Source organism: Acomys russatus, chromosome 7, assembly GCF_903995435.1.
Source record: "Acomys russatus chromosome 7, mAcoRus1.1, whole genome shotgun sequence".
NCBI lineage: Eukaryota > Metazoa > Chordata > Mammalia > Rodentia > Muridae > Acomys > Acomys russatus.
Genome location: NC_067143.1, coordinates 67948950 through 67966986, shown reverse-complemented (window position 1 = coordinate 67966986; position 18037 = coordinate 67948950). Strand labels below are relative to the sequence as shown.

Genomic DNA, 18037 nt, shown 5'->3' with positions numbered 1-18037 from the left:
GCGGGGTTAGCTAAGTGACAGATTGCTTGTCTATCGTGCACAAGGCCCTGAGTTCAATTCCCAGTGCTACAAGGGAAAAGTGTTCCTAAAATCCAGTTGAGCCCCTGGAATGTTTGAGAGCTTTTCCAAGTTACTCAGCAAGGCTGGATAAAGAAAGAAAACAGAGGTCAGGGGACTCCTAACTGAGAGGGGCAGGAGCCCAATGGTCCCACAGTAGCAGCAGCCAACCTTTATAAAGTGCACCGTGTCTGCCTGGCCCTGTCCTGCACACTCTAACACCGGCTCAGCGATCTTCACAATGACCAGATGAAGTACGTGCCGCTTGTGCAAAATGTGTAGGACCAGAAGTGGTTTTGATTATTTGCATATTCATAATGTGCTATCTTGGAAATAAGACGAAAGCCTAAACATGAAGTTCATTATCTTTCATGTATACCTTATATACATAGTCTAAAGGGAATTTGACACAATGTGCCTCAACTTTCTGCATAAAATAAGATTTTTGTGGTGTGACATTCTCCGTCATGTCTGTACTCAAGAAGTGTGAGGTTTTAGATGTTCGAATGAGGGGCGTGCAGACTCTGCTGATAATCAGCCCATTTTACAGGGCTGGGGAGATGCCTGGGAAGTTCACACTTGCTGAAAGGCTCCAGGCAAGGCTCTGTGCTTTGGCGCAGCAGAGGCTGGCTGTTCACAGCACAGTGGTTCTGAGGTGCCTTCTGTGAGTGGCTTCCAGGCCTAGGTGTGACCTCAGGCTTTTCCTGCTGCCACTTGGTGCAACAGGGACGAGAGAAGAGGACAGAGAGCCAAAGAAGAACAGGCATTGATTGTTGCAGGGGGAGATTTTATACCAGGACTAGAAGAAAAGCAGAGGAGGCTGGGAAATGTAGTCTAGCTGTTCAGGCCATGGAGAATGGCCATCAGGCTTAGAGGATCGAACAGCCTTCTCTGCAGCCAGCAAGTAATAGAGCTATCCTGTGCCTCACATGGCTTGTCCTGCTACCTCACTGGCCCTCTTGAGTACTGTTTGCCTCCAAGTTCAGGGTCAGAGTCAACTTTGGGGGGGGGGGTCCCATCACTAAATGTCTGGAGACGTTTTTGGTTGTCCCAGACCAGGGGATGCTGCAGGCAATGGTAGAGGCCAGAGACCTGCTAAGTACCCAGCAATGTAGAGCAGTCAGGAGAAGGGAAAGTCACAGCACCAATGGTGATGCTGCTAACGCTGAGACATGCTGAGCTAGAGCTGAGGATCTGTCTTGGGTGTGGCCTCTGGCAGAAGTCCAGAAGGGTAGACTGGCACAGGGAGGGTAGAGCTCAGAGGCTTGGTTACTGTCCCTGGGATATTTCTCCTTAGCTGCCAAGTATGCAGAACTCTTGGAGGGGCGGCAGAGCCGTGCTGCCTGCTCCTCTTTGTGGATTTCAGCAGGTTTTTGCCAGCCTTCCCGTGTCCACCTACAAAACTGTGTGCAAACAGAAATGTCGTCCTCTGCAAGCAAATCCTGTAGCCCAGCTGTCAAGGCCTAGGCAGGTGGACTCGTGGCATGGCAGGTGGACTGAAGGTCCATCAAAGGAGGAGGACAGAAGACCTCTTAGGGGACAAGCAGAGTGTGTACCAGTCAGCTTCCTACTTTTTTCACCACCTCATTGCTCATGGGTACATGTCACCTGTGTATAGTGACACAAAGGGGCCACATTATTATAAAGAAACGTGACCCTGGACACCTTGCTGGGCAAGCACAAGGACCCGTCTTGTTTCCCTAGGAATCCCAGGACTGGGGGAGGGGGGGTAAAGACAGATGGCTCCCTGGCCTCACCTGGCAAGCCAAAGAATGAGAAAGCCTGTCTCAAACTATAAGGTGATTGAGGAGGACACCTGAGGTTGACCACTGGCCTCAGCACACATGCGCATCTGCACCCACACACTCACCCACATGCATGCACTCACACAAATTGTATATCATGCATGTGCACATATACATGAGGACATAGATGCATATTATTTATGTAATTTATATTTTCATGTGTGCATGGCTATACATTTCTGTAAATATAGTAATCATTATCATATATTTGTCATATTTGCATAAAATAAAATTAGTGTTATTAAAAGGGAAACTATGTGCACACATATATGACGACCATAAAAAGCAAGGCCTAGAATAGAAAACGAGAGCCTCAGATTTCACCTACAGAAAGAAGTCATTTTGAGCAGCTTGTTGTCGCTTTCCTACAGGAGCAATTACAGAGGACAGGCGAGTAAGACCAGGCCTTAAACTGCCTCCTTCTTAATAGCATGAGCCACACCCGTGTCTAAAAGGGAGGCTCCACACAGAAGAAGTGAAGGAATGGTCCAGAAGCCTCATTAAAATAATTTTATTTCATTTATGTTCTCTCTCTCTCTCTCTCTCTCTCTCTCTCTCTCTCTCTCTCTCTCTCTCTCTCTCTCTGTGTGTGTGTGTGTGTGTGTGTATGTGTGTAAGAGAGGGGGAAGGGAGGGAAGAAGGGAGAGAGAGAGAGAGAACGTGTGCAGAGATGCTTGGGATCCGACTTGCAGAAATCGGTTCTCTCCTTGGATGGATCCTAGGTATCAAATGCAGGTCATCAAGCTCAGCAGTAAGTGCCTTTACTCACTGAGGCATCTTGCTGGTCCCGCAAAGGAATTTTAACAGACTGTAACCTTCACTTTTATCTTAAAATCACATCTGAGCCTATACCACCTTAAAAAAAAAAAAAAAAAAAAAAAAAAAAAAGCTGCAATGGTAGAGGCTGTATCCTTTGAAGTGAGAGGTTTGTAATAGCCCATGTCACTGGAAATGAAGCTAGGCCAAAAGAAAGGGCCAAGGCACCATTCTAAAGACATGGATCCAATTTCCCTGGGTGTTTTTATGGGAATTCTATTCCCCAACTTAATATTGTGAGGGTTCTTAGGCCGGACAGTGGCTGTGGAGCCCGGCTGTCCCTTGGTGTCACCAGGAAAGATTTTAAGCCTACAGATGCCAGACTACAGACGCTGGGAACCCAATGCGAGGGACAGACTAGCTGTTGACAGCCTCAGGGGTGTCAGTCAGAGGTCTTTGGCATGGTTGCTTTTACACCTGTGGTGAGGCAGTGCTTCGTGGCGGGATGGGTGGAATTGAGTGGGGGAGAGAGAATAAGAAGTGCAAGAGGGTCTTTAGACGATAATAACCATGATGGTGTGACGGTGGTGGAGGAAGTGGGGTGTGTGTGTGTGTGTGTGTGTGTGTACAAGCATGTGCCAGGACAACCTTTGAGGAGTAGTTCTCTCCTTCCACTGTGGGTTCCAGGAATCTACTAAGTGGTCAGACTGGTCCAGCAACAAGCCTTTTACCCACTGAGTCACCACGCTGGCCTCTCCAGTGTAGTCCTCCAGGCCTGCCTCCTGCATATCAGCAATCCAGGCAATTAGCCTGAAGTGAGAAGATTGTGCTTTCAAAACCAACTCAAGCTGTGTATGTAGCAAGTCCTTTTCTCTCCACCTCTCAAAAGGTGGGCGGGGTTATACACCAATGACCTACTTATTCCTGTGAGGCCCCCTCTTAAAGGATCCAGCACCTTGGCCCAGTACCACCACAGGCAGCTGAGTTTTTGGCTTTTGGAGGACATTTCAGATCCAGAGCCAATCAGTGGTGCTGATGCTGTGGTCTGGGGCCCACACTTTGAGAGCAAACTACAGCCCATAGTCCAAATCTTGCCCACACTTTGTTTTACAAATAAAGTTTTATTGAAGCCTAGCCAAGTCCCATTTGTGGACAACTGTCTACGGTTGCTTCCTCCTTCAACAGCATAATTGAATCATTTCAGCTGAGAGCTTAGGTGGCCCTGAAAGCCTAAAATCTTTGCAATCCCATTGTTCATGGAAACAGTGTGTACACACTGGCCTAAAGTAGCACCTCTGGCTGGGCATGGTGGCGCATGCCTTTAATCCCAGCACTCGGGAGGCAGAGGCAGGCTGATCCCTGTGAGTTTGAGGCCAGCCTGGTCTACAATGTAGTCCAGGACAGCCAAGACTACACAGAGAAAAACCCTGTTTCAAAAAACCAAAGAAACAAAACAAAACAAAACAAAAAAAGCACAAACCAAAGTAGCACCTCTGCATTCTTCCAGTTCACTCCTCCAGGGGAGAAACAACTTATTTTGACTGGTAACAGGTGAATTTCCGTGAACACATTCCTAGTTGCCTTGTGGGTGGGAGTAAAGTGTTAAAGGGTCCTGCCCATCCCAGGCAATGCTTTCCATATGCCATTCAGTGAGCCTCTGCTCAGGGCTGTGATGGTCACAGAGCTTTACTCCAATGAGAGCAGAGAACAAGGCCACAGGCCGTTCAGTCACTCCTGCAAGGCTGTGGCCAGTACCTAAGAGAGCAGCTGGGGAGGAGAGAGGTTTGGGCTCATGGATTCACAAGGTTTAGTTTTTAGCTTTGTGGCAGAGGAGTTTCTTCCTGGCAGCCAGGAAGCAGATTAATTGCGGGGGGGCGGGGGGGCAGGGGGCGGTGCAGGAAGGTGTCAGGATTAGATGTAGCTGCCAGAACAGCCTCTTCTGGTGTCCTACTTCATCCACCTAGGCCTCACCTCCTTTTACCACTGCTCCATAAAGCCACCATATTAAGACTCCATCAAGAGATTGGTCTATTGATGACGTCAGAGCCCTCATGACACACCTAGAGATGTGCTTACTAAAGTTCCTGATACAAACAAGTTGTCAATGAAGATCAGACTATGATGGGTCCCTTTATTCCGCCCACTGAGGAACTCAGTCTACCTGCAATTTTTATTCTGGACAGACCCTGATGGTGAGAATCACTTGGGGTGTGTTTGAAAAACACCTGCAAACGTTCCCCAGGTCTAGCCACGGACAGAACCTCTCTGAAGCAGTAGCTGGCTGAGCAAGGAAAATATAATTCCTTGTGTCAGGAGGTGTCTTCTGAGTAGCTATGAAGACAGTTGGAAAAGAACGTTTTCCCCAAAGCCCTGCCAGCATCTCTGGAACAAATGTGCAGAGACAATCTTCAGTCCAATGTATAAACTTTGAAGGTTCGTGTGAAAACAAAAACATGGCTTTATATAGTCACACTTTCAGAGGCTTCAAAAAATGGTGTGATTCACACCCAGATCTGAAAGTGGTATCTCACCTCATATGCCATCGTAGCAAACACAGGAGCCGCATACTCCACACAGATGCATAAAGAAATGGTCCAACAGCCTCAGAAGGATTTAAGAGATTTTCATCTTGATTTCCATTTCTTAAGGAAGGAAAAGAGAGCAACTGATAAATTCTGTGCTGGTTAGTTTTAATTATCTACTTGACAAAAATCTGTAATCACCTGGGTAGAGTGTCCCAGTGAGCCACTACCCAGTGTGGGCATGGGGGCAGGGCAGTATTTTTATTCCATTAACTGATGTGGGAGACCCCCACCCCACACTGTGGGTGGCCGCATTACCTAAGAAGGGGTTTCTGAACTGTATGAGTGGAGAAAGTGAACCGAGCACTGGCATGCGTGCATTCATGTCTCTCTGCTCTTGACTGTGGGAGTGAATTTGACTACCTCTGCTTCTGGCTACCTTGACCCCTCTGTAATGCTATAGTTAACACAGAACTGTGAACTATAAAGTAACACCCCCAGATTGTTTTAAGTTATGATAGGTATATTGAGCTATTGTATACACAAACATTATAAATCAAGAAGCTTCCATATATCGTGTGTGTGTGTGTGTGTGTGTGTGTGTGTGTGTGTGTGTGTGTGCCAGAGGTCCACATCAGATGTCTTTTCCAATCACTCCCCACTTATTTTTGATACAGGGTTTCTCACATAACTTGTAACTGTGGATAGAATGGTCCACAGCAAGCCCCCAAGATCCATTTGTCTCCAACTCCCCAGCACTAGGATAACAGGTGTGCGTTCATTCCTATGCCTGGGTCTAGGTATTGAACTCAGGTCCTTAAGCTTGTGTGGCAAGCATTTTGCTGACTGAGTTATCTGCTCAGGCCTATCCTGCATTATACTCTCTCTCTCTCTCTTGTCTTCCCCCTATGGGAGGATCAGGAGGGAGGGACCAGGTAAGAAAAGGAAAGGTGCCTAGCTTCCGTTTCCACCCTTGAGCCCTGCAAAGTCGGGGCATGAACTGTACTGGGATCCCAATGCCTGGATGGCAGGAGTCAGGATCAGTGCCTGGATAGCAGGAGTCAGGACCAGTGCCTGGATGGCAGGAGTCAGGATCAGTGCCTGGATGGCAGGAGTCAGGATCAGTGCCTGGATGGCAGGAGTCAGGACCAGTGCCTGGATGGCAGGAGTCAGGGTCAGTGCCTGGATGCCAGGAGTCAGGGTCAGTGCCTGGATGGCAGGAGTCAGGGTCAGTGCCTGGATGGCGGGAGTCAGGATCAGTGCCTGGATGGCGGAAGTCAGGATCAGTGCCCAGATGGCAGAAGTCAGGGTCAGTGCTTGGATGGCAGGAGTCAGGGTCAGTGCCTGGATGGCAGGAGTCAGGGTCAGTGCCTGGATGGCAGGAGTCAGGGTCAGTGCCTGGATAGCAGGAGTCAGGGTCAGTGCCTGGATGGCGGGAGTCAAGGTCAGTGCCTAGATGGCAGGAGTCAGGGTAAGTGCCTGGATGGCAGGCGTCAGGACCAGTGCCTGGATGGCAGGAGTCAGGATCACTGCCTGGATGGCAGGAGTCAGGGTAAGTGCCTGGATGGCAGGAGTCAGGACCAGTGCCTGGATGGCAGGAGTCAGGGTCAGTGATGCTGGTTTTCAGTGATGAAAGTGTGGTAACCCAAACTGTCCTTACGACTGTGGGAACAAAAAAAGGTGTGTGTGGGGGGGGGGGGGGACGACAGCTCATCTAAGCAGCTGCTAGGAATCATGACCTGAGCCAGGAATGCTTGTAAAGCATCGAGTCAGGGTGAGATCTCACAGGCAAGTGCTCTAGCACTGAACTGCAGCCTCAGCCCAGTGAAAAGTCTTAGAAACAGAGAAACAGCCTCTGACAGCGCATACAAACCTGCAGCTGCCCATCGACTGGTAAGTGTGGAAACTGAGACCCAGAGAGGGGCTAGACAGAACTTGAATATGTGTGTGGTTGGGTGTTCATGTGTGTGCTCATGCATATGTGTGCTTGTGTGTTTGGAGGCCAGAGGTTAATTCTGGGTGCCGTGCCTTAAGAACCTTCTACCTTGGGTTTTGAGGCAAAGCCTTTCTCTAAGACTTGAGGCTTGCAGGTTAGGCTAGGCTGGCCAGTGAGGCTCAGGGACCTGGCCATCTCCACCTCCCCAGCTCTGGGATTACAATCACATGCTGCCATAGTCAGCTCTTTACAAGGGTTCTGGGATTGGGCCCAAGCCTTGATGCTTGAGCCACGTCCCCAGCCTCCTGAGGGAACCTGCTGTGGAGACAACCCCAAGCAGCCTGCTGATTTCAGAAAGAACAAAGTGAGGGGCACGTGCTTCAGAGGGGATTTTGCAGAAAGTAAAGATAATGGGGACCACCTTGTTGGGGTGTACAGAACTGACCTGAAATGCAGGTGTCACCCAGCCCCCTACCCCCCATGGTGAGCCGGAAGGCTTGTGAAATGACCCAGGATGGGTCTTGCTAGTTTACCATGTTTTTTTCTAGAAATGGGGGAGGCAGCTTAATCCAGCACCCAAGGAGGGGGCCACTGAATATAGTATGGAGGTGGTAGGGTTCCACACATAATCTGGGGGTGGGCCTGTGCTGTACTGCAAGCCTAAGGTTGCAGTGTTGGTCCGGGGACACAAGAAGAAAACCCATCACAAGAGGGAACTGAGCCTGATCTCCTTGACAGGACAGAGGGTCCCTTTTTAATTCGCAGTGTTTACCACACCCACATCCGAAGGCATCCAGCCTCCCTTCTAGAACCATCTGCCTTGCCAGAGGGAATTAGCAACCCAAGTTTAGCTCTAGTGGGGAAGAACGGATTCTGCGGCATAGCAAATGTTAGCATGGGATGCTTCAGCTTACACAGCTGCTTCAAGGTAGCTAGATTTTGGCTGGAGCTCAAAGAGATTTCTAATTATATCTCTGGACCTCAGTTTTCCCAGACATAAAATGGGTGAATGTGCTCACACTACTCCCCCCCCATCTGTCTCTCCTTTCTATCCCCTCTCTCCCTCTCTGTCTGCTTCCTCCCTGCATTTCTCTGTGTTCCCCCCCCTCTCTCCCTGTGTGTGTGTGTGTGTGTGTGTGTGTGTGTGTGTGTGTGTGTGTGTGTGTGTGTTTTACTGGTATTTAGTGGGCAGAAGCCAGAATGCTGACTAGCACCCTATATTACTCAATGTAACTAACCCCTTGCATCATAGATTGAGCTAGCCACAAATGCCCACCAGTGTCGAGCAATGTACCCTGGCCTGGAGAGCTCATGGGAGGATTCAGTGTGAGGCCAACACATAGTAGGCACTTAATAAAGAAAGGGGACCCTACTGCTCCTTCAGAGCCTGACTGTGGAGTCCAGTAGGTGCCCTCTTTATCTCTCCAACTTTGTTTCTCTGGACTGACTTGCCAGTGTGATCGGCACACCACAAGTCAGCAATTTGGTTGACAACTCTTTAGAGATAAGCTAGGTCTAAATTTCCAAAAAGTGCACTCCACGGGGAATGGTGTGATTGGGTTTATGCAGAACCTGAAGAAGGGAGCCAGATTTCAGTGTGCTGTCCACAGAGCACGGATTCAGGATGCTTTGGGGTCCATGTGGTTCAGAGGCCAGCTCTGATCAGCCAAGCAACGGGCAAAAGCGCCGGCATAAGGAAACGTCCACCTTACTGAACACTTTCACCCCTTAGACTTTAACTGTGTTTGAAACAAAGCTTTTCTTATGTCCTTTGCCTCTCTATGGAGCATTGTGCTTTCTTGTAGACTGAGTCATGATTGTGGGAAGGGATGATCTCAGGTCTCCATGCCTCTACAGGGAGGAAACGCTGGTATTCTCTTCCCCCAAGGCCTCATTCTCTACCTCTTTGAGTCCTTGTGTTTGTGTGACAGTCACAGTCCACTGTATTAGTCTGTGTTATTCCAGATGGGGGCAACAGATGACCAACCTCATTAGTTCCTTTTTCACCGCTATAGCAAAATACCTAAGGCTGGGTACATTCTAAAGAAAAGAGGTTTATTTAACACACAGAGGGACTGAAAGTCCAAGATTGGGCGATCCCAACTCTTTGTCTCTTATTAAGGGCCGTAATAAGACACCAAAGGTCAGAGGTCACAGAACAAGATAGAAGGCCAGAGAAATTCAGGGCTCAGGCTTACTCTTCTAGGACCCACATTTACAGGACCTAGCCAGGGTCCCCCAAGAGCTCCTTCATTCCCTTCTGAGGACAGCAGCCCCATGGCCCAAACCCCTGCCCTTGGCTCTGCCTTCACAGCGCCACACTGAGGCCCACACATGAACTTTGTTAGGATGACCCACATCCAACCCATAGTCGGACATGCCTTCAAACTGTGTTGAAACCCACAAAGTGTAAACAGGCTCTAGGAAGAGGGCCTGAGGATTCCTCCTCACAGTACACATGGACTCTGTGGCATCTGTCCTGCCTGTCTATGGTCTGGGTTACACAGGCTGCTGGGAAATTGATTCCGAATGACAAGGGTACAATAGAAGAGCATGCGTGTGCATGTGCATGCGTGCGTGCCTGCGTGCGTGCGTGTGTGTGTGTGTGTGTGTGTGTGTGTGTGTGTTACAGTAATACATTATGTCTGCCTTCACACACATGCTCCATGACAACCAGTAAGGAATATTTGCAGGGAGGATACCTACCTCTTAAAGAGAAGGAGCCTTCGATCAGTTAGAAGGAGCTGCTCTGCTTCAATATGAGGAGTGCGGTCACTCACCAGCTACAGGACTTGGTTTCTTAAGCCATGGTTGCAGGAGCAGGGAATGCTGGCCCACCATCTCAGACACCATGCTGGAGCAGGGAATGCTGGCCCACCGTCCCAGACACCATGCTAGAGCAGGGAATGTTGGCCCACCATCTCAGACACCATGCTGGAGCAGGGAATGCTGGCCCACCATCCCAGACACCATGCTGGAGCAGGGAACGCTGGCCCACCGTCCCAGACACCATGCTGGAGCAGGGAATGCTGGCCCACCATCTCAGACACCATGCTGGAGCAGGGAATGCTGGCCCACCATCCCAGACACCATGCTGGAGCAGGGAACACTGGCTCACCATCTCAGACACCATGCTGGAGCAGGGAATGCTGGCCCACCATCCCAGACACCATGCTGGAGCAGGGAATGCTGGCCCACCGTCCCAGACACCATGCTGGAGCAGGGAACGCTGGCCCACCATCCCAGACACCATGCTGGAGCAGGGAACGCTGGCTCACTATCTCAGACACCATGCTGGAGCAGGGAACACTGGTCCACCGTCCCAGACACCATGCTGGATCAGGGAATGCTGGCCCACCATCTCAGATGCCATGCTGGAGCAGGGAACGCTGGCCCACCATCTCAGACACCATGCTGGAGCAGGGAACGCTGGCCCACCATCTCAGACACCATGCTGGAGCAGGGAACGCTGGCCCACCGTCTCAGACACTATGCTGGAGCAGGGAACGCTGGATTGTTTTGTTTACTTATTTGAGACACCATCTATACTAAACTTTTGATCTTCTTGCCTTGGACTCACACAGGCTAGGATTTCACAGATGTCCTAGCATGCTACATTCCTTTTCTGAATTCTGGGTCTAATCTTTCTGGTTTGGCTGACCTTGAACTCACAGATATACAGTGGCCTCTGTCTCCTGCTGGCATCAGCACACCTGGCCTCTATTCTTAATTCTCTGTTCTCAGCAGTGACACAAAACTTAGTATTTGTGGTGATGTCACTTTTAAGTCCCCCCACCCCCTGCTTTTTCAAATGATGCCATCAACTTTATTCAGCCTCAACTTAATGTTTGCATTTGAAATTATACATTTCTTTCACAGACTATCAAACTGTATAACTTTACTAAGCAATTTGCAAGCGCCAGTGCCTGCCAGTTAATTCAGATGGCCATAGAGGCAGCCTTCCCATCCCCCAGGACTGAATCACCAGGAGAGCCCCCGCCTCTCCAGGGCCTAATAATTCACCAGCCAAGTTACTTTGCAAATTGGGCTGGAACGCGTAGGCTATAAAGCTTCCGTTTCCTTCCCTTCCTTCTGGCGATTTAGGTGGATTCTCTAATAACGGCTGTTTTTGCTTTCTTCCAACATAATACGTACTCGTTACATGAAGCTCAAACTCTTATAGACTTATGTAACACAAACTAGGACTTTCCTTCCAGAGAAAGGCTCTCTTGACGGTTGGGTGAGCTTTGTGTCTTGGAGGTTGCCCCCTCCTTTTGAATATGTGGCTCTGTCTTGTTTCCAGGAGTCTTACAGACCCCATGGCATTACATTGCCTCAGAGGTTAATCAGTGCTCGACACTCTTAGGATTGGCATCCACAAAGCAAATTCTAAGTTGACGACATGGCACAAATGAGCTATTAAGGAAAAGTAAAGGGGACCCCAGGGGGCGAGTAGGTGACAGGGTTCTACTCTCACAAACGGGACCGTGGCTTCCCACACCCTTCTTCCACACACCACGGAGAGCAAAGCAAGCAGTTTCGATCTTTGCAGAGAGTAAGGCTTCCTCACCAGACTCCAAATGTGTCAGTCTTGGACTTTCCAGCCTCTAGAACTATAAAGAAGTGAGTTTCTGGTGTTTTCAAGCTGCTCAGTTTATAGGCAGTTTCTGCCTAAACAGACCAAGATAAGCAAATAGGACAGAGGCTAAGCGAGATTCGGTCCATGCCTCCAGCTATTCTCCCTCACTGGAGTCACGAGGACGGAGATGCTTCCGGAAAGTTCTGGCAACTGGGGACACTGGCTTGAGCCTTGGTGTCTGGGATATTCAATGGGTTTGGCCACATAGGCAAGGATGAGCAGCGCCTGGACAGCCGATTCCCAGTCTCCAGGTCCCTCTGAAGTCAAGGTGATATTGAGTGTCACCCACCATCAATCACACTGTTTGCACAGACAAGTTGGCATGATCAACTATGCATCCATAGTGCCCAGAGTGGGACATCGTCCACAGAAGCTAGGAGTAGCTTCCAGGATGGCTGAGGAGCAAACAGTGTGCCAGTAGCTTCAGCTGCACTTCTTTATGACAAGGATGTCACTTTATTTTATTTGATTTCCTTCTTTTTTTTTTTCTATCTTTGCAAGCAGTGCCCTGTAATGCAAGTTGTTTTGTTGTTGTTGTTTTGTTTCGTTTTGTTTTTTGTTTTCTAGGAAAGATCAGGTAGTGAATATTTGGGGGCTCACAATGTCTTTTTAAGTCACCATGAAGTTTAAGTATTTGTCCTCACACATGCCACCAGGTCCAGAAATTGAGGCCTTAACTTTCAGGGTAATCATATCAGGATGTGGTAGTGTGGGGACATAGTTAGGTCATGGGGACAAAGCACTCACTTTTGGCAATTGTGGCATGTTGAAAGAGGCCTCAAGAGCTGACTTATCCCTCCTACTGTGTGAGTACAAAATAAGAAGAGGCCATCTCAGTAATTGGTGGTGATGCCCGCTTTTAACCCCAGCACTCAGGAGGCAGAGGCGGCCGATTGCTATGAGTTTCAAGGCCAGCCTGGTCTATGGAGCAAGTTCCAGGACAGTCGGGGAACTTGTCTTAGGAAGCAAAAGAAAAGGTGTAAACTGGGAAGAGGACCCTCCCAAGAGACTAACCTACTTGTGCCTTGATCTTGTGCTGCTCAGTCTGCAGAACCACAAGAAATACAACATTTCTGTTGCTTACAAGCCCCCTGGATTATGGCATTATCCCACAGCAACCCAAACAAACTAAGATAAGCACAAGTGCATCACTATGTAAGCAAATGAGGTTGGCCGTGTTTCAATAAAACTTTATTTACAAAAACAGATGGCAGGCTGCGTTTGTCTTGGAAGCTTTATGTTGTCAGTTGCTGCTGTATAAAATATCCTTGTATGTGTTTATCTGTGTCTCTTTCTGTAGGTGGTGCTGTGGAGCACGTTCCTAGAGCAGATATGCTGGGTCACAAGTTGATTTTTGTTTTGAACCAACTCAGTCTTCATTACATGACCATGTTTATTTTTTTTTTCCTTTTTTCTCCCTTTCTCTGTCTCTCTGATTCTCTGTCTCTCTATTGCCTCTCTCTGTGACTCTGTCTGTCTCTTCTCTGTCTCTGTGTATGTGTGTAGTGTGTGTGTGTGTGGGGGGGGGTGTATATACATCTGCATGTGAAGGTCAAGGCTGGGTGTCTTCCTCAATCTCTCTCCACTTTATTTTTTTATTTATTTATTTTTTTTTTTTTTGAGATAGGATCTCTCTCTGCACCTGGAGCTCACCGATTTGGCTAGGCTGGGACCAGGGAGCATCCAGGATCTGCTTGTGTGGATGCTGTGCATCTAAACTCTGGTCCTCATGTTCAACATGGGCAAACACTGAACTGACCGAGACTTCTCCCCACCCCGAGGTTCTCTTCCTTAAATCCTCTTTCTCGCAGATACAAAACCTGTGCTCATTTGAGGGAGCCTGCTATATATAGTCACTTTATTCCTTTGGAGTTCCTGAGATGGGGGCTTAGGCTATAGCGTACTCTGGCTTGACACAGGAGTTCTCCTGCCTCAGCATCTCACATGCTGGGATTGTAGGCACGAATCACAGAACCGTTCGTTCCATTATTCTTGAGATTTGCAGAGACAGAGAAGGTCAGTACATTTTATCTTAAAGATAGAAAACCAAGTGAGCCTGGAATGGTCTCCTGATAAGATCTTGTTTTAGACTGAGGTTCACAGGAAATGGAACCCCCAGTAAGTAACCTGTTCCTGTCTGGTAAGATCAAACCTTATGTTCCTTACCAAATATGGTTCCAAAAGGTCTTGATTGTTACTTTCTCAAAAAAAAAAATTTTGTGTGTGTGTGCATCCCTTTGGTAATTTCCTTACTAAGACAATATTCTCCTATACTACCATCGCCCTTCTGACATAAGGGAGTTTCCTATAACAAGATCTATCTATGCGCACCAAGCTCATTACCAGCTGTACAAAAAATATACATGCTCCAAATTATTTCCCCCACAGAGCTGACAAACATCAGACACCCTTGAGCGACCATTGTGTTTCTCCTGCTCTGTTTTAGTAGGTGTTTTGGTTTTCAGATGTTGGATGGTGTTCTTGATTTGTGTTTGCACTTTTCTTCACCAAACCCCCATTTCAATCACTTGGAATTCTCTGTGTGAACCCCACAAGAGAGAATGGAGGCTAACTACTAGCATTCAAGCTGTGTGGCGCTATAGTGTGAGCTGTTTTCTTTGATAATCAGTACCTCTCCTGGGATCCAGCCTGCCTTTGCTTGGCTCCTACTACATGAATCTTTGCTGCCTCTCACCCCTCAGCCTTTCATTTACAACACAAGCACAGCCTGCCTCCCCGTTAGTGCAACGGCATACATGAACTATGCACACATGGACAAAGAATGACACTGAACTTGGCCAGGAAAATAAGTCAACCCAACCACCTCATTAGGTTTGAATGGTACTAATTAAGCTTGCGTTGGAATTAACAGAAAATCCTCTGAGAGACAGGAGATGTGACAAGGGGTAGGAGAAACCACCCTGGCCATTTCTCTCTGTGAACTTGCCTCCACTGTGAAAAACAGAGGAAATGTGTGGTCTCTTTTTAATGAGGTCAACGGAGAGAAATTTAGGATCAAAACAATAGCACATCGTTTGCCATGTGTTAGGCACTGTGTGCTGGGAGCCCCACACACATTGTTTTATCTCCATCATGTACGGACTTTCAAGATAAAGTGTAGTAAGAATCCTCTCAACTACATGAGGAAAAGGGGAATAAAAGTGTTTCCTTTATGCCATAGATACTTTTCCTGTTTGCTGTGATAAGATGACCTGAAAAAAGCAATATATTAAAAAAAAAAAAAAAAAAAAAAAAAAAGAGTTTATTTTGACTGACAGTTCTAGTACAATCCCTCATAGCGGGAAGTCAAGGTAGAAGAAGTTTGAGGGAGCCAATTATATTGAGTAACAGTCAAGAAATGTTCAACAAATTTTCTCCTTTTCTGTACAATTCAAGACCCAAGCCCTGGGAATGCCATCCACTGTGGCCATGTCTTCCCACCTCAATTAATCTAAAAAAGATAATCCCATAGGCATGCTCAGGAGCCAGTCTCTCAGGGTGATTCTAGGTCCTTTGAAGTTGACAGCTGAGATTAACAATCACCCTTGCTTGCTTCAGAGTCCCAAGAGTCACCTCAAAACACCTGTCCTCTTAGCACATCTCTAGTTGCTCTCACCTATGTTTAATTGATCACCTATAAGACTATTGGCCATGTCAAAAGACATTTCAGGATTCAGAGCTTGACGGAGGGATGCTGGTACTGGCATCTTGTAGGTAGATTCCAGAGATGCTGCTAAGCACCAGACAAGCCTCTATAGTAAAGGATTTTTCAGAGCATGATATCAACAGTACTGTTGTTGATGTACTCTTGTTTGACCCTGGAGAGATGGATCAGTGGGTAAGAATGCTGGCTATGCAACATGAGGATTTAAATCCAAATTCCCAGCAGTCCTGTAAAATGCTGAGCATGGCTGAGTGTACATTCCTGTAACCCGTGTGCTTTGGGGAGATAGAGATAGGAGGGTCACTGGGGCTTGATGGTCATCAGTCTGGCTCCACACTCATTGAGAGACTCTGAGAGATGAGGGAATAAGGCAGGATAAGACATATGACAGAGCAGGACACAACGTCCTCTCCTGCTCTCTGCAAATGCTCACACAGGCACACATGTGTGCACTTAGAACACACACACACACACACACACACACACACACACACACACACACACACACACATATACACACATCCTGGTTTGCCCACTTAGCTGGACTATGGTGAAAGGTTGCTGTCCCACCAGAACTGTCCATTCACCGAGTTCTGTATGCAACATTTGAGTCAGTGAGATGTAAGTTTATAGTTGCATATTGTGGGTGGCACATTTCAAAGAGGGGGCATCCAGTGCAAAAACTGGTAAATGGGAATGACCGATTTTGAAAGGGACAGCAGGAGCTTCAGCTGTGCTTAGGAGACTGTCCCATAAGAAGAAACAACATCCCCAAAGCAGCAATACCATGTTTGCTGCTGAGCAGTGTGTGAACTAACGACCTCTGTCTTGTGCCCACCTCCCCACCCCACCTCCCTTTCCTCTGCCTGCCCTCACCCCTCTGGCTGTCTAGTGTTCGGTCACAACATGAAGAGCAGCAATGACTTCATCGGGAGGATCGTCATCGGCCAGTATTCCTCGGGCCCCTCAGAATCCAACCACTGGCGGCGGATGCTCAACACCCACCGCACTGCTGTGGAGCAGTGGCACAGCCTGAGGTCCCGAGCTGAGTGTGACCGTGTGTCTCCTGCCTCCCTGGAGGTGACCTGACCACTATAGGAAAGGCACACTCTTCATTTGTTAAAAAAAAAAAACTAGCAAACAATGTGTCACATAAATATTCAACCCACACCTATATACCCTTTCCCACATGTGCACGTGTGTACATAGCGGCCTCTCAGCACTGAGGGCAGTTGGTCATGAAATAGCCACCCTCACTGAGGGAAGCCTGTGAAGTTTCCAGAAGCTCCATTCATGCATAGGTCACAAGCTCCATAGGCTCTGCTGTGGGACTTATTAGCAGTGCCGGCTCTTGTCCATACCCATGCCCCAAAATGTCCTTTCAACCCTCAGGCCAGAGAAAGGAGGCCTTCCTGGAAAGAGCCTGACTCAGTTTACCAAGAGTTTGGCTTGTATGTTGGGGGAGGTCTTGATCCCCACTTTAAAAACACACCTTCCAGAAAACTTCCGAACAGGCCACTGTTTCCTGGGGTCTCCACACGTGATACCTTTCTCCACAGGTGTGAGTATCTTTGTTTTCTCCTTAGTACATGTGATAGCTTAGACTCTTGGGACAGACCAAGGGTGACAAAGGATAGTGACCCAGTGTCAGGAGCCCAGACTCAACTGATTTGTCCTTGTGTTAGCTTATTTTTGCGACTCCCTGTGGGTATGTGTGTGTGTGTGTGTGTGTGTGTGTGTGTGTGTGTGTGCGTGCTCTCACATGAGAACACGTGTGTGCTTACTTATTCTGTTAGACAGCAAGGTGGTGGCCAGGGCCTCCATCCTCAAAGCTCCCTCACCTCTGCCTTCCATCCATTGCAAGTTCACCCCAGGTCCTCTCACACATCAGAGTCCGCCCCACCTCAGGTAGTGATAGTTCGAGTGTGTCCATAAATAGGGTTATGGTAGAGCAAAGGTGACATGTCTGGCTGAGTCATGGTGGTCCTGACCCATTAGGGGTCTGGCACATGAATGAAAATGGTGCCATATCCCTCCACCATGCTCTCTCCCCTTAATCATACTCCGATGGCCCTTCTGTGTTTGTCTGTGCACTACAGTCCTGTCTCGTGTGTTAAGGCTTTAGTGTAGTTAGAATAGAGCCTTCCCTCGTGGAATGCTTCTGTATCTTTCTCCACAGTGTATGGTCCTCTGTGGCAGGGAGTTGTTTGTTGTTGAAATTAAAGATTATTTATTTGTTCCATGCATTGGAGGTATCTCTTTTGTTCATGGCATAGAAGATGGGCAGGTGTTTGGCTGCTAGTACGCATAATGCGGCAAGCCAGCCAGAGCTGAGAAGTGGCTCTGTGAAGTCCTTGCTATTGGATCACCAGCACCCATGTAAAAACACAGACCCAACAATCAATATTTCTCTCTCTCTCTCTCTCTCTCTCTCTCTCTCTCTCTCTCTCTCTCTCTCTCTCTCTCTCCCTCCCTCCCTCCCTCCCTCCCCCCCACCAACTACCCAGAAAAGTGATGTTTATTGCTAACAGATCTTTATGCAGTAAGATTTTAGCTCAGACCCAACAGGGATGGCTGAACTCTACTCCATGGACCTAAGACCTAACCTGGAATAGTTGCAAGCTAGGCCATGGAGCCATGTTTGGTGCTTGGTGCTGG

At 48.2% G+C, this 18037-nt stretch overlaps 1 protein-coding gene across 6 annotated transcripts in view; it reads left to right on the top strand.

The window, feature by feature from the left end:
* Syt17 (synaptotagmin 17) overlaps window positions 1-16605 on the top strand; it is a 62735-nt gene extending 46130 nt beyond the window's left edge. For all 6 annotated transcript variants that reach the window (XM_051149285.1, XM_051149283.1, XM_051149287.1 and 3 more), the window contains one exon: window positions 16272-16605. In XM_051149285.1, the coding sequence (XP_051005242.1) occupies window positions 16272-16468 (197 nt within the window). In that variant the 3' untranslated portion in view covers window positions 16469-16605. The remainder of the gene's footprint in view (window positions 1-16271) is intronic.
* Window positions 16606-18037: the final 1432 nt, after the last annotated feature.